This window comes from Megalops cyprinoides, chromosome 10, assembly GCF_013368585.1.
Source record: "Megalops cyprinoides isolate fMegCyp1 chromosome 10, fMegCyp1.pri, whole genome shotgun sequence".
Lineage (NCBI taxonomy): Eukaryota > Metazoa > Chordata > Actinopteri > Elopiformes > Megalopidae > Megalops > Megalops cyprinoides.
Window position 1 is genome coordinate 32,001,344 of NC_050592.1, and position 16,621 is coordinate 32,017,964.

The following is a 16,621-nucleotide window of genomic DNA, read 5'->3' on the forward strand; positions in this document are numbered from 1 at the left end:
GTTCCGCGCCTCAGCGACCATATTTGTTTTTTTCGCCCCACACGCTTTGCTGTTACCTTAATCCCTTCTCCCTTTTTACAGATTATTGCTGATCACTCTCTACAAGTACAACCTCCAAATTATTTCTATCGTAGGCAGCGAAGTATAAGATGCCTTTGCTTGTACTGTCAGCCTAAATAGAGTATAGATAAACTACAGCGAATAGCAAGGAGGAAACGCGTATAATTTTGTCAATCACATGGCGTGTGTATCTGGTAGTGAGATGTGTATGTTTCATCATTGTACGTGTTACGACAACACTTGAATGCGAAACCGCCATCGTGAATTCGGTGCAAAAGAGTCTCCACACAGCAATATGCTACAAAGGGCTAGGTGGCCTTCCGATTTACTGTCTAACACTTCGCACACATGGTGTCATCAGCTGCCAAACTGACTTTTCACCAGAGCACTCGGTAGCACCCAAGATCGCCATCTAGAAGTGTACGGTGGAGACATGTTTTAAACGGTATTTGATTAGATAAGCATAAAAATATATTAAACAAAGTGCTCCACCAGAATTGTTTTGATTTGTGTCACACCCAAATGGTCAATACAGAGTACGTTTCTCTTATCTAGATTTAAAGGCGTGTGAAAAATTGTCAAAGTAAATCGTTTGGAACACACGTAGATCTCTCTTTAACCTTTAGTGACAGCATTCTAACAGAAGCTTCAATGAAAATGGATAATGGTTAATATAAAAAGGCTCATATTAACAATATTTCATCTGCACGCAGTAGTAAACATGTACATGCTCACCTTAAGATGGTAGTTAAGTTATTTGATGATTGGCTGTTTAATATTCTTAAATATTTGTATTTCACTGTACTCACAGTTTTGCCAACAATCAGGTCTAAACAGAACATAGAATGTACATTTTACGTAATCTCCAGAATCATGATTAGCTTGGAGCTATGGATATAACTTATACCTGCCTCACCAGGGATACTCAGGTTCTTCTGTAACTGGCCTCCATGTGTTGCAAGGTTTAGCTTTTCTTTCCAGCAGTAGTTATTTGAAGGTAGTGGAAGACAGCTTTCATTCGTACTATGGTTTGTTTTTTCCCCAGGTTTCCTTTTTTAATATGCCAGCTCATGCTCCAGTGTTCGGTGCTGTCAACATGAATGGTTTTTATGTGCTTTCGGCTCTAGGTATTATTGGACATTCTTTCATGGAGCAACATCAAACAGTTAAACAAGACACAGATGTCCAAAACGACTGATTAAATGCAGTCAGAGGAACAACATTTGATATCATTACATGAAAGTATCTCTTGGAAAAAGAAATTCACAATGGAATGTACAAGCAAATGTGCCAAGTTTTTCCTTGGGGATTTTTTTTTTGATTCAGTGTCTATCACATATGCTATCTTAGACTTTCATATTAGTGTGATGATGACAAGTTTGGTGAGTCATGTAAATTGTCCCAAACATATTGGGCCATCTGAGTCAAAGAACATATAATCTATAAACGTATAATGCCATGATGGTGAGCGCTTGGTGATAGACCAGTTGGTGTGCAAAAGAAGAGGCTTGTGAGGAGACAGACAGCAGAAAAAGCAATGTGTTTGTGACGCAGAGGAGGTTGCAAACGGTTCAGTGGAAGCTGTGTTTAGTCAGAGGGCAACCTGCTCTAGGTTTACCCTTATGGCTACAGAAATACAAGGTTCCTCTACCTTCAGTTGAGTCAACATATTTATTTGTTCTTACATTCATCCAGCCCCATAACCTAAATAGAGTAAGTCTTTGCAGAGAGTCTACACTCTTGTTCAGTGATTAGACTGACTTTCAAACCTACAAGAGGAATATAAGGTTGTTTACTTTTAAAAATCCTCTTGAAATACCTAAGTGTTCAATCACTGTGACTGATCTCAGAAAACAGGTGAGTAAAGCCAGCCTGAATGACATGTGAACTTGTAAAGGCCGACACTATTTGGGTTGGCCCGGTAATTAGGAGTAGTCACTGTTCTCGCCCAGCTGCGAGCAGTCTAGCCCAGCATACTTCACCAATGAACTGGACTCAGCACATCAGGCCTCCATACGTGTCTCACACTATGCAGAGGGGCATTTAAAAGGTCCCTAGTGAGGAGAGAAATGACACTGCATGGCTTTCTTAATCCTTATATTTTCCAGTCTAAACTGTGAATGTTCTTGTATGTACAATACCTCACATTGTCATTGTGCTGATGCTCTTATCCAAAGGGACTCACAGTTTTATCCATTTATACAGCTGGATATTTACTGAGGCAATTGTGGGCTAAGTACCTCTTCCAAGGGTACATCAGCAGTGTCCCAGTAGGGAATCAAACCAGCAGGAGACGGGCAGGTTAGAATTCTTAACCAGCAGTCCTGCTCCTTATTATTATGCTTTACCACACTGCTGCCCAATAAAACAGCACCTGACTACCAACTGGACCCACTTCCCAGGTTACTACTCTATCTGGTGGGATGGGAAAGGAACAGCAATGGTGTTGTTCAACAAACAAGAAGGTTCAGAATTCTGAGTCAATGGGCATCCACCAAGGAGGTCTGACGTAATAAAGAATTCTCTGCAGCTTAATGAGTAGAAAAGTGTTCAGAGCAGACGGTGATGTACACTTATACCAATGTTCACAACCTCAATGCGCAAGGTTGAGGGGAGTATGAAATCACATTGCAAAGTTACAGCAAGCAAATGCTCAGCTTGTTCCTTTTCAACGTTGATGAGATAAATTCCACAAGGACTTAATGGTATCTGAGTGCCTGCTTTCCGACGACTTATGATTTACTGATTTAATTAGTTTGGAATTGCTGAGAGCTTTGGATCCACACAGGCAGCAATGTTGCAGTAGTGTAAGCACATAAACCTTTTGTGTGCAGTGTAGCTTATCTTTAATGCATGTTATTGTCAAGTAATTACCACTCAGTGCATATGCCTCCCCGCACGGCCCAATGATCGAAACAAGTAGGTACCATTAGCGCATACAGCGCAAATGGTAATTTATCAAAAAGATGAAATCAAAGTAAATCCATGTTATTCCGACTGAATATATGACTTCTTGTTCTGTTTCACTGTGTTCTGTCTGTCTACCATCGATATGAAATTATGACTGTTTTTTAGCACTCTGAAAGACTCACTAGCAGGTTATTTTGTGTGACCTTGTAACATGAACACATAAATACATGTATCTCCATCTTTCTTTTTTGTAATGGGCTGCATGTTTCTGGGGTTGATTTGAACACTCCCCCATTCAAAGTGGAGCACAGGGCAGGAGGAGCTCGTCCGATGGAAGGGCTATCTCTGCACATGTTCAGCCCCTTTCCACAGGGAGGGAAAGAGAGTCTATTTTTTACATTGTCACATGTTTTCCCCTTGGACCACGCCGTTAAGCCAGTAACCTATTTCAGGCAGAAATCCCCCGTATTGGCAGTTTGATTGAAGACCAGTATGTGACAGAATGCACTGATGTGCCACATGCGTAAAAAGCCCACAGTATGTTCTAGAAGCATTTGAAAAATTCTTCTGACATCATCAGGCAAGCACACAGCAGGTGGAGCAAGTTTTTTTTTATTTTTTTTATTTTTTTTTACAACAGACGGGCACACCCAACAGGCGCTCTAAGGGGTGTAAGAGCTAGAATTCTTAACCAAGCAAGCAATAGGCATCTGAGATAATCTGTGATCTATCTAAGAACTAAGAACTTGCTTTCCTGTGGCGCTGTGGAAATATACTGAGTCAGTATCCTGCAACTGCGCTGTGAGGGACGTGTTCAGGAATGCCATTGACTCCGCACTGCTGTGCGTACCTGAAACTTGCCTGTTGCTTCTCTCACAGAAACCCACCGCTCTGAACACCCCCCCCCCCCCCCTCCTCGAAGTGCTGCGGGGCACTGCTTTGCATTCACAGGTAGTGTTGGAACCAGCGCGGGAGGGGTATGGAGCTGGGAAGTGAGGAGGAACGGCTCCGCGGCTCTTGATGGTGACTGCTGTAACCCCAGGCAGGGCAGCCTTGCGGGTGAGCAAGCGGAGCAAGGGGCGAGTAAGGTCTTTGGATGCCAGGAGCAAGCAGCGACCACTACCTGTGAGTTTCCCCCCTTAACTGCTGGTCTATCCTTGAAAAACAGTCAGCTGAAGGACAACCGATGGAACAAAGGGTTCAAATGAGTAGGGCATTTTGAGCAAGACGCTGACTGATGCCAGGGAGCTGCTTCATCTCTGCTGATGCCTCTCTGCTCTGGTTTTATACAAAGATTGATCAAACACATTTTCGCAGCAATGGGGACAATCCATCAATTCACCACATACCTTGAAGCAATATTTAATACTTCCAAGAGGGACCTTTGTCATGCAAAAGAGAATATCTAAAGCATTTAAATCACCCCACTGGCAGAACATTTCCTATGATCATCGGCACTTTCAATGCAATTTTCACAGAGTTCAGTACCTTTATCTGTGCCTTCGTAACTACTCTGGTTTCAGAATCATGCTCTTTGAAAAACAGTACAGTACTGAGAAACAGTACACTAAAATTACACCCTCACATCTGCGCATGATGATAAGAGGTGAGGTCATGCCATAGACGAACTATCAATATTAGATCAAAACCCCTTGAATTCACAACATCCACACGAGACACTGACCATGTCTGAAGGTATTATGCAAAATTTTACACAGACTTACTGATTGACTATATCCTCACATGGCCTCATATGTCATCCAGGAAATGGAGCAACTCTGTGTTCATCATACCAGCCAATCCACATGCAATAAAGAGTAGTGGATCTGCACAGAACTGGTCACAACACCCACAAACAATGATGTCTGTGAACAGCCCTTCAAGCAGTACTTCCTGTTTATTGACACCCAGATTCTTTTCTAGGAAGGTGAGAGGATTGCCGACTACTGCAGAATCCTGGGTCATATTTAAAGAATGTGTGTGGTGTGAGACATTTTGATTAAAAATACTGTGCGGCATTATTGCAAATCTACACTAAAAATAGCTGACATGTACAATAGTCCCTTGTTTTCCTACGCTCCCTATCAGAGTCCTCTTTTGACCCAGCTAATAGTAAACCATATTTCTGGAGAGAACAGTATCAGCAGTATTGGAGAGGAATGTCATTGTTTGATTACAGTCTTGGGACTTTTTTTGCCTTAAGAAATGAATTTGTTTTGGTGGTATTTACGAAGCTGCAGCCCTCAAGAGCAGGATACAGATGATTTTGTGGCACCATGTGATTTCCTTCATTTATTATTCACAGGTTCTCAGAGTTCTAGCATCAGGCCTCAGGACAACATGCAGTGGTATTTACCCTCATGGTCTGCCCCGCACACTAAATCAAATAAGTGTTATCTTCAAGAATGTAGAATGTATAATAAAATAGATTATAGCAACAGCACTCTGTGCAATGCTCTGTACAAAGTATAACATAAAAAGCAAGCAGAAACATTAATCCAATAGGTATAGTATTGTGTTATATCATGTTTTTGGTTCCTATTTAATCAAGTGTAAGAATAAATGTGTAGGCACACTACACACAAACAGGCACACACACCATCTCTTAATCCAAGTTTGTCAGTATATTTGGAGTGCTTTCATTATATTTTTAATGACTTCTGTTTATGGACACCTCTTTATTAAGCTAATTTACTTGCATTCAGCTTGGGTAATTATTAAGTAATCATAGTCGAGCAAGCAACAGTGTGTGGGAGTTGTTTGTTTATTGATCTGAAATTTGGGGGCATTTCTGCAATGGACCTGCCAAAAGCTTTGAAAATAAAAAGCTCAGCAAGTGGTTGAAATTATGTAAGCATGCCAGCAAGTGCATTATTCCCCATTTCAAAGGTAACCCTAGGGAAACCAGAGGCTAACACTACGTTAAATCAAACACATCTCTAATCTGTAATGCTGCTTCTCTCTTTCTGTATTTTCAGCTTCACACAAAAACCAAGCCGTGCCACTTTGAGGTGCCACAGGAGAATCCAGCCAAGATCAACCCCCCGCCCCACCAAAAAAAAGACTTCCTGCAACAGACCTGGCCCCAAGAGCAGTCTAAGATGTAGGCACTTGCAGCATAAGGTGTAGACAAGAGTGAGCCCCCTGTGCATGTGTGTGGTGCTCTCTGCAAAACCTGTCTGTCCAGTTCTCCTGAAAGCACTGCAGGACCGACCGCCCACCCATCCTGCCCGGAACGCCGACCACTTGCGCGAGAGATGGGAATCTACACGCCACAGGGTTCACACAGAGGTCACAGAGAACTGCAGCGCAGATCAACACTAGCGGCAAACGGAAATAGAGGTGAAAATGAACAGCCGAGGCCTAAAACCATTATGTCATCGTGCAGGGAGGAGGGGCGTGGGGAGGAAGGAGTGGCTTTAAATCTTTAGATCGACAGTGATAACTGGGAAAAATGCTGTGAACAGATGTGGAAGAACCTGCTTCCTCATTCTACTTATCAGCTGTTAGAAGTCACGGGGAAGCACGTGGAATATTATCTGTTCAGGATGACAGGCCAGAAATTTCATGATGTACACCCAACACCCAAGTTTACGTTGTGGTATGCAGCTGATTTTCCATTCACAAACTGAGTGATGGCTATGCACTGGACTGTGTGCTGCGCCAGGTTAAAGGCAGAAGCATCAGTTTGCATAACAGCAGGAGTTCTGGAGCCCAAGGCAGGCAGGGACAAGATATGTTGACCCAGGATCAGTTAAGCAGTGTAATGGTGATGTTGTTCACTGGAGCATGAGCTAAGCTAAGGGAGCGGTCACCAAGACATGAGTAATCACTGAGTCCGAAGACATGTACTCTGGATGGAGCCAAAGTCACACAACGGCAATGGCAATTTACCTCGTGGGCATTTCTAAAGGGCAAACCAAAGAATGTTAGCTACTTCCTGTGCTGTACAAATGGCAAGCTGAGAGAGGGTGTGGAAAATATGAAGACAAGGGCTTGTCTTCACAGGAATAAGGGCCAAATGTTTATGAAACTGAGATGTCTAAAGCTACTACAGGAATAAGAATTTACTTAAATGTAACAATTAGTATGGCTGCAGCTGGTGAGAGATAAAAGAATAGGAGTACTTGTTTTGGAAAATGCTTCTCTAGAAAAGCTGTGGTTGTTTGTTGAGGCCTGTTTCCAGATTGTACCTGGTTGTTTTTTTCATTTTCCAAAACCTGCACTGCTTCTTGAATGATTTAAATGGCCATTCATTTTTCAGTGCCCTAGTTTCTCAGGAGTGACAAACCCTCTCAGTGGTCAGTGTGTCAGCCAACTACATCACAGCCTGGGTTTGATGTATTTGACAGGTAAAAAGTTTTGACTGTGAGGTGAACTGCCAAGCTTTGCTGTTAAGTGCATATGTTGAGTATATCTGCCTATAGCTGCATTCAAGCAGCCCTCTATCAGCCAGGGCAGATGAACAAATACCCTATCCGGCTCTCTTTCGGCAGGAAAAAGAAAAATTACTCATATGGGTGCACAAGGAAAAAAGGCCTTTCGTATGTTAGCATTGTTAATAATAGTGGCTGTTGACAGCTTCGCTGTTTCCTGAGGGCAGTGTGCTCCAACGACTTGCGACTATTCTTAGCCACTGCTCTGAACCCTGGTATCCTGTGTACACAGTGGCTCTCACAGATGAACCACATTACTCAGTAATGATGTGGCTCAGAGTTAGGCAGGTTGGGGCGTGGCCCCTAGGGTCAACAACTGGGGGCCTGGTTTTCACTTCCTGCCCCACCTATCTCCCCAGTGGGGTAAACAAGGTGTTTCACATCATCTTTTGCTGTGGTGAAAGCTCACAAGACAGATGTTCGTGATCTGAGGAGTTTACCGAGCTGGCGCCCACAGACACCTTCTGAAAATGATTCTGCATTTAAAAGGCAGGAAGCACTCAGCTCCAGCAGCGCTCAGGTCATTCGGACCAGATATGGAGCTGCTGCTTCATAGCCACCACCATGTAGTGGCTCCTGGGATTCTTCAACTGCAAGTGCCTTGCAGTGTAACGGCTCTCTGGAAAGATATCGTTTAAATGCAGTAAATGGGATCCTGCTACACTTTGTGACAAAGCCAGTTGTTCCAATGAAACTGATTCTCAGATATATGATTTGTCAAATGCTGACACATCATCTCAGTTCAGTGTAGAGTATGTTCAGCATGTCACTTCATACATTTTCCGATAGGGCTTTCAAAATTAAAATCAGTGAAATGGACAGCTTTTTAGAACGTCCAGGTTCTCTGCCACCCCTGTACTTGCAGAGTACAATAGTTCTAGACAAGCATGCTCTTCTCCTGGGCCCATCTGCTCAGAGAGTCCTGCCAGACCCCCAGAAACCTTTTGTTGCTTGTCGCCGATTGGACCATTGGTAGGAGTGAGAGGAAGCCACGCTTTAATCCACCTCTCCCGGGCATGTGTCCTTCACCAGCCAATGATCAGACACGCATTTGGCGTTCTGACGCGAAGTCTGAAGGGCAGTTGGGAACAGAGGATTGGAAGAATGAATAAATAATAACAGCCATAGCACTTGGATTGCCATCAAGCTGATTTTGTACATGACTGTAAGGCAAGACAGCGTAAAGCCTGGTTTGGCCTGAAAATATTTTAGATTCTACATTCTTGATCTGATCATGCCATAGAGATTTTTTGTTGTAGGGGTTTCGGTATTGCAGACATCAATGATATATGAGAAAAGCACCATTTAAATGACTACAAAAAATGTGTTGATTCACAAACAGGAGTTATAATGGGTAGAACCTTGGTTTTTCTATGACAATCAATCACTTTGGCCTCCTAGTTCAAGCACACGAGTGCCTAAATCTAATCTAGTATCCTTTGGTGATCTGCACAACAGCAGACAGCAAGGAGTAGTTTGTTACCCAGCTGGTAGGGGCTGAGGGGAGTTTGTGTGTGGGTTGCTTTCATTACCTCCCACTATTCCCATCAGGCACTGCTAGGCCCAGCTGGAATCACACTGGGGTCCTGAACTCGGCTGAGCGTACCAGCCCATCCATCTGGTGCTTCGTAACAAGGGGGCTCCCACTTCCTGTGTTGCAAAAATACACTATTAATTCACCCCCGGTGACCACAGAGCATGACCGTGTGCCGCGTTCACACTTCAGAGGAGCAGTGCTGGCTGAATCACACCCAAAGTCCCAAAACGTTTGACACTGTTCTATCGGTGTGGGGGATAAGACAGGGCACTGTGTTTTTAATGCTGAGTTAGTGGAAAGGACCCAGAATTACAGCTTGTTCAGCTAGTACTCCTGATAAACACCCATGGGGAAAACACAGGACAGAAGTGTTAGTGGGACAACTAGTCCTGCAATGACAAGGTAGTAATCCATAACGACAGTAATGCATAACAGAAACATCACAGTAAGATCCCACTCAAGGAAGGAGTTCTCATCTGCCTTTATATCCAACACAGTGGCAATAAATCTTCAAGATCCTGTACATAAGTTTGTGTTTAAATATTGCACTCTTCACATTAAAAGGGTAATTGCTCAGCCTTGTAACCCAATTTCCTAGTTTTACTTCAAAAATGAAATCATAAGCAAAAAATAAAAAAAAACAACGAAAAAAGATCACAAACACGCTGAAATATTAACCAAATTAATACTTTATTAAAATGTTATATTACACCATCGGGGCACAGTTATAATTACAAGTGTAAAAATTTGGCTGATAAACAGTCCCGTGTCCAGGGGACTGCAGTGCTCCCGTGCATTAGTGGTTCATCACAGCAGAGGAATATAAATACCATAAAGAGAGACCGCTTCCCCACTGCCCCAGCCATCCTTCCGCTAGCGCTCCTCAGCAGCTTGATAATGAAACACTGACAACTACCTAGCAGCAGAACTACAGCTCGGTCAAAATACACCACAGGGCCACCTACACACACACACACGCACATGCACACACACTACACAGCATGAAAAAAAAAAAAAATCAAGAGAACCAACATCCTTTCTTTTAGGAAGTGACTAAAAAAACAAAACAAATGGCATGCAGAAGACAGGAATGGCATTGGGGTGCTTGTGTTTAGTCATCGTGAAATCAACCTTATCAGAAGCGAACTACAAGTGTAGACATAGTACTTCAAGTCACATTATAAACCAGGAAGATTTCTTCTCTCTCTCTCTCTTCTTTTAAGAATCATAAATCGCACTGATATCCACTAAGCAAGGGAACTAAACAATGTGAAGAATTGATGTAGAGTGAACAAGACCACAAGGGAACAAGGATGACAAGTATTATGATCAAATTAAAAGTCACCTTTGACCTTTGCACAACTTTCCTCAGATGCACTTATTCCATCAAAACTTCCAGACTGAACTGAATTATATATGGGCAAAGGTTCTATGAACAGTATATGGTTGACTCCATGATAAGTTTTTTTTTAAATGCACAAAATCTTAAACATAAAGCAAGACATTCCTTTCTTCCCTCTACCAATAAATCCATTTCAATTGCTTCCCAGGGCAGTGTTTAAACAGGTTCACACATAACACCAAAGGCAACAGAACTTCACTTTAGCCAAACAGATGTTCTGCCACAGCACAAATGTTCCATGAGAATTTTCTCATTTCAGACATTTGAAGAACATTTCAGAATAGCACAGAGACAAAGACTAGAGTAACATGAACAGTGTGTTGCTACTTTAGCGTTTTTGTTCTGTTGAAATAGGCCTGATAATCTGCTGTCTGCTAACCTCAAATCACTGATGCATAAAAAAAAACTATTTAGAGTTTCATTTTTTAAACTACCAGCTCCATTTTGAAAGAATCCAGGGGACTTCAGCTGAAATTACAGTAGAGAGGTTTCATTGACAAAGAAATATTTCACTGAAAGCCCCATGCCTCATTTTTTGCACTTATCAACACAAATTGTGACTATTTGAAGTATAAGAAATGGCAACCCAGATAATCGCTATGGAGAGTTCGTGTCTGTTAACTTGCCCTTGTCACCCACGAGTGAAACTAGATTGTTCGCATCTGAACTTGCAGGTGGCCATCTTGTCCTGAAACAGTGGGGGTCTCACCAGCACCCTGCGACTGAAGGATGCGCAGTTTTCGGCGTTGGTGGGGATCCTGACAGACGTGCGTTCAAGCCTCCACACCCACCAGCTCAGGAGGCATGGGCGACTTGGGGTGTTTGCTCTCGAAGTGCTGCTTGAATGTCTTCGGGTCGGGCATCTGTGTCTGATGAGAGAGGTCACACGGGCTTGCTATTGTGGCAACAAACACTGTTTATCTCCAGTGCTGAACACCACCCACTGGGCAGATACACCACAGGGAAATTCAGGCAGACCACATTAAAGAGGAGCATAAGAATGGATTCTCTCTCCAAACGAAATGCTACAACAAGTGTAACGACAAATTCGAACTCGGAACCATTTGGTTTAAGGAACAAAGCTTTGGCCAATGCCTTACACTGCCATCGAAATAAAAACGTGGACTCTCCTCGTTCACTTTTCCTCTGAAACGTGAAGGTTGCAAAACCATTTCTACCAAGACAGAGACCACTGTTTGCCACTGAAACAGCATTAGGTTCCCCAGGAAAAAAAAAAAACTGCATTTTCAGGTGGGAGATGTGAAAAGACACATTTCTGAAGCTTCACTTAACATGTCAGACTTAAATCCTGGCTATATGGCTAACCTGACCTTGGATTTGCAATCACCAGATCCAAACAAAGCGACACTGAAACTGCCCGGAATATCAATCACCCGCGATGAATGCAAACATTTCCTCAGAACAATATCAGCCCTTTGTGGCTGCTGATTACACCAGACAGGAAGGGACCGCCACCCCTTACCCGACAGACCGCACAGGTGTACACGAGGGCAGCCTTGGCAGCGGCCTTCTGGTCATGCCCCTTGCTCTTCTTGGCCTCTGCCTGCTTCTTGGCATTCTTCTGCTGGGACTGGATCTTCTGGTGCCCGCGGGCCATAGCTGCCAGAGAAAGGAAGAAAGAGAGAGAGGTGAGGGAGTCACATCATCAGCTGCCAACTGCAGAGAGCATCGAGTTGCTAGGCTCAAGAAAAGTCTTCCATCCTGCAAAACTACAAGAAATCAAGCACCAGATAACTGAAATGTTGCCGTCTGTACTTATCATGTAGTTGCAGAATCCAATGACACTTAAGCAATACCATGCTTACGACACGCTCACTCCAAAATAATGTCTTGCCCGGGGAAACAGAGCATGCAGACAGTGATCAAAAGCACTGCGGAGCACCGCAGGTCAGGGAGTTTCTCTGCTTGGGATACAACCATCTTCATGTGATGTACTTAGGGACAAGCTCCTGCCTCCCTTGGTACAAAATCAGCAGCATTCAACTTGAGTCAAAAACACCCCTGCCCAAATCTGGCTGATGCTCCCAATCACAATGTCAATGCTACTGTCAAAAAGGTGATGTCCAGCATGATCATATGCTTGTATGGCAGGAACAGCAGTAAAGGCTGGCGCTTGAAGAATCCTCTCCCAGTAACTTTCCCCAGTTAAAAATTCCTCCAGCAGCCGCTGAACACAGAATTTCCACACAAAATCGTTTAGTACAGGCTACTGGAAAATGAGGTTAATCGCGGTTATTTTGGGCTTTCAGAGAAAGCAATTAGTCTTTTACAGTTCCCTTAAGGAGGCAAACACTGGAAAAGGCACCAAAAGCACCCTGAACTGGGTCACTTAAATATCTTAATGAAGATACTGGTTCAGGAGCATGTCTACTCCGAGGAGCGGCTTTGCAGGCGACACTGGAAGACACCAATGGGGGGGGATCCACAATGACTAATGAATTGTGAAAAATACTACTGACCACACCAACATCCTAGTTAACATGCATATTCAAAAGGACCTTAAATCTGAGATTGTGGTTGACCCAAGGCTTAATAGCTTTGGTAGGTACACCTGCTTGGTGTGTGATTGCACACAAAGACTTTCCCTGGGTTTAAATTCTCAAACATTTTGACGTTTATGGTATGTTAACGCTATGATTATTACAGAATGTTAAGTATTAACTACATAGTTACTCACTGTATATCACACCAGTGACACAGCTAACGTTAAGGGAAGAGTTAGCCAATCGTATTATCGAGTTGAGCAGTTTGAAAAGTTATTTTAATTTTGCATAATATCAAGGTGTTTCTAAGCAATTTGATAACTAACACTTTACAATTAGTACTCCTACTCCAGACCCTTAGTGAATCCCCCTAGCCTTCAGTCGTACAATGATGACGAAGAAGGCACTTTCCAGAAAAGTCAGCAGATAGCGGCCATGCTCTCCACATGCCTACAACAGCCATCGCGGCGTATTATTCCCACTATGTAGGAGTATGTATGCAGATATTTAACCTAACAAACCAGCAATGAAGTGTCGCTAATCAGTAGACATCTAGTACGTTAGTCAGCTGGTTTGAAAGATATTCAAATTCATGCTACCACACTAAAATTCTATTACCATAAGGCGGACAGCCAGACCACCTATACTACATGCATTAGATAGTTAGCTAGCTAGCTATATTTAAACGGTTATTTTGAGTCGAAATGTAATCTCCGAGTCTACTGAAATAAGAGGCCACTGAAACCATGTGGCGGTCTAGCTACCTTGTAAAAAGAAAGCTTAACCAACTATCTTAAGATTTACACAAGATTCAATTTACGATTAAAAAGGGAAACGACAATGCTAAAGTGGTAGTAAATATGTAAGTCAGAACGCTACACTAAAGGCAAATCTGAACTTCGAGGCTGAACACCACAAAACATGGCTCGCACGCAGAGCTAACGTTAGCTGCTCCTGATGTGTTCCAGCATTCCGATCAACATTTCTCTCGGATTAGCTAATTAGGACAACATGTCGCTTAAGAAAGATAACAGTAACATTAACATAATATGCACCTAACGATTACAGTGTTCAGCAGCGACTCTAGTAGCAATGGTTTAAACTGAGTCGACATCAGTATTATGCAGGCTATTTGTTGCTGTGAGCTAACCACATTACTCCTCGTCTCAAACGATAACCTAGCACAAACACTCGAAACCCACGTCCACAGTATCGAGCTAAGAAAGCTACATCCGACCGTCTTACCTTTCGTTTAGAAGCAAAGAAAAAACTGGTTGGTATTTAACTAACGTGTTCTCTTCCTTGTACGGATGTACAAGCTGTTAGCTCGTTGACTTCTCCGTTTCCCACGCAAATACTCCAGTCCGACCGCTTGTCAGTGCTCGGCTGCTTATCTTCTGCACACGGCCCAACGCGACGTCTGACCGAACAGATGACTTCTGCAAGAGGAAGTGTGTGCACTGCGTCCTGCCCTCGCTCAGTGAACACGCTCAGGAAGGAGGCTCATGCAAGCGCTTCCCGTTTTATGTAACGCGCGACACACACCACCCGGTTTTTAGTTCAGGCGGGGTCCGCAGCGAATGGGTGCACCGTCTACGGGTCGCTAAAATCTAAAACTTTTTCCAATGAGAGGTGAATCAGCGTTCCTTTGTTTTTCACGTTGTTTTGCGCTGACACTTTACGTGCCCATGTAGCTTTGCATTTGCATTTAAGTCTACCGGAGTTGTAGACTACTTAATTTCTTTAAACAAGTCAGTGCAGTCAGCTGATTATTGAAGTACGAGGCCGAAACTTCGAGCGGACCTTAATATGGTCCTCAAAAGCAAACCGCTGAGCTCAACAGATTTAGCAGATTATCAGATTAATCTGTGAAGACACCGCAGAACTTGTAAAAAACTTGTGAGAAAAAAAGAAACTCCAACATGGAATTACAACTTCGAAAGTCGGGTATCATTTCAGAATTCCGATTTTTCCGAAAAGCAAACCACTGACGTTATATCAATGTAATCATGGCGGCCGGTTTGTTATTAGAAAGAATAGATTATTATAAATGTTTATTATTATTATTATTATTATTAGAAGTAATAGTAGTATTACTATTATTTTACCATATTTATATAGCCTACCATATTATAACATATAATTGGATGTGTAGACTAATATGCGATATGTGTTTATATAGTTTATTGTTCTGCACTGATAGCAATGTATGAAACAGTTATGTTAGCGATTATATTAGCTATCCAATGTTAGCCAGCTAACTAGCTCGCCAAGTAGCAAATAGCTTTCCCATTCGTAATGGCAGGGGGGGGGGGGGGGGGGGGGGGGGCTGGCAACCTTTGCTAGTTAGCTCATAGATGCTGCAGATTAATTAAAATACGATACGTTTGACAGTGGTATCAGAATTAAATTTCAGCACTAATTAAATATAGCCTACACAACTTAGCTACCTCTCCTTGAAAAAGCAGCAGGAAAGAGGAATGTCGGCTAGTACTGCTGCATTTGTATTTGGTAATCTCCAAGAAACCAAATAAAGCAGTTTCTTGCGGACTATATTTTCTTCCCAATGTGACTGCTTTAACGCAATGAAGTTGGACAATGGAAAGTTCATCTCTGAGGTCCGAGTTTTCTTTGAATGCAGCGTGAGAACCAGAGCCATATCTGTTGCTGTGACAGGGCGCTTTTCCAGGACAAAGCACATGACCATGCGCTGTGTTTTTTTCCAGTTACACTCGAGAGCACAAATGTTTGCACAGTGATTGTTTGCTTGGTATATTAACGTCAGAGAAGGACAAGGTGCAAACCAGCTGCTAGAGTTATCATTCATGCGTGAGAATATTAGCAGACGCCCTTATCTGGGTCCCCTTGTTTTGGATCGGTCTTATTTTTCCGTGGCAGTTCTTCATAACAAGTCTTAATTCATTTTCGAATCTCCAGTTTTTATTGATAAGCGCTTTGTATAGACATCATGGTGTCAGACAAAGTTGTTTTCATATTGGACTGGCACAGATTTCAAACTGATACAGGGAGCAAGTTGGCACTTTCCGCACGTGACAATTTTATGTTTCAAATGTTTTAATTGCTGTGGAAAGTAAGTGCTGGAAGTATAGGGTTAAAGGGTTTCAAGCAAGACTGAACCTATCTTAGGTTTGAATGGCAGGGGCATACCTCATATCTATTACAGTACAGAGTGTCAGGCCCCTTTGTTGTTTTCCTACAGGAATAATTTAACTTAAAAGGATGACCCCTTGTGGTTTTCTAATTTAAATTTTTTAGAAGGAAATTGGCCTTGTACTAACTTAGCTCTCTTCTCTCATGCCAAAGAATTGTGCCAGACTGGACACTGTTTTGTCTGACAGAGTGATTTTCTAATTTAGCCAAAATAAAAAAGGCATCTTGGATAAACAATAAGAAATCTTGCCGATGAGGAGACTTATCATGAGTAAGATTGCAGTTTCAGACTCTTGGAAAACACACCAATTCATTAAACTGAAATGGGTCATATTTTACTGTTACTGCAATACAAAGTACCCATTATTTAGATAAGGGCAAACTGTTTTCCTCAATTAGGCCTTCTGTACACTGCCTCTGAGCCAGTGATTTCCTGGGATGAAGCAGCCAACCAAATAAATTGTTATCTTGACACAGATATTTTCCGTGCACTCGAGTTACGGCTTATTAAAGCCACTGAACTGGTGCCCAGTGGGAATGGAAGCTGGTGTGAGAATGAGCAATCCCAGGGTTTACAGCTGGATAATTTACTTTCAATAAG

The 16,621-nt window shown here is 42.7% G+C and overlaps 1 protein-coding gene across 1 annotated transcript; it reads right to left on the bottom strand.

Moving 5' to 3' along the window:
- Positions 1–9,661: 9,661 nt before the first annotated feature.
- Positions 9,662–14,349, bottom strand: znf706 (zinc finger protein 706). The gene is made up of 3 exons (XM_036538870.1): positions 14,095–14,349; positions 11,829–11,965; positions 9,662–11,214 (listed from the first exon to the last, which is right to left on the bottom strand). The coding sequence occupies exons 2-3, from the start codon at positions 11,961–11,963 to the stop codon at positions 11,119–11,121; spliced, it is 231 nt and encodes a 76-aa protein (XP_036394763.1). The 5' UTR covers positions 11,964–11,965; positions 14,095–14,349; the 3' UTR covers positions 9,662–11,118.
- Between the last annotated feature and the right edge of the window lie 2,272 nt (positions 14,350–16,621).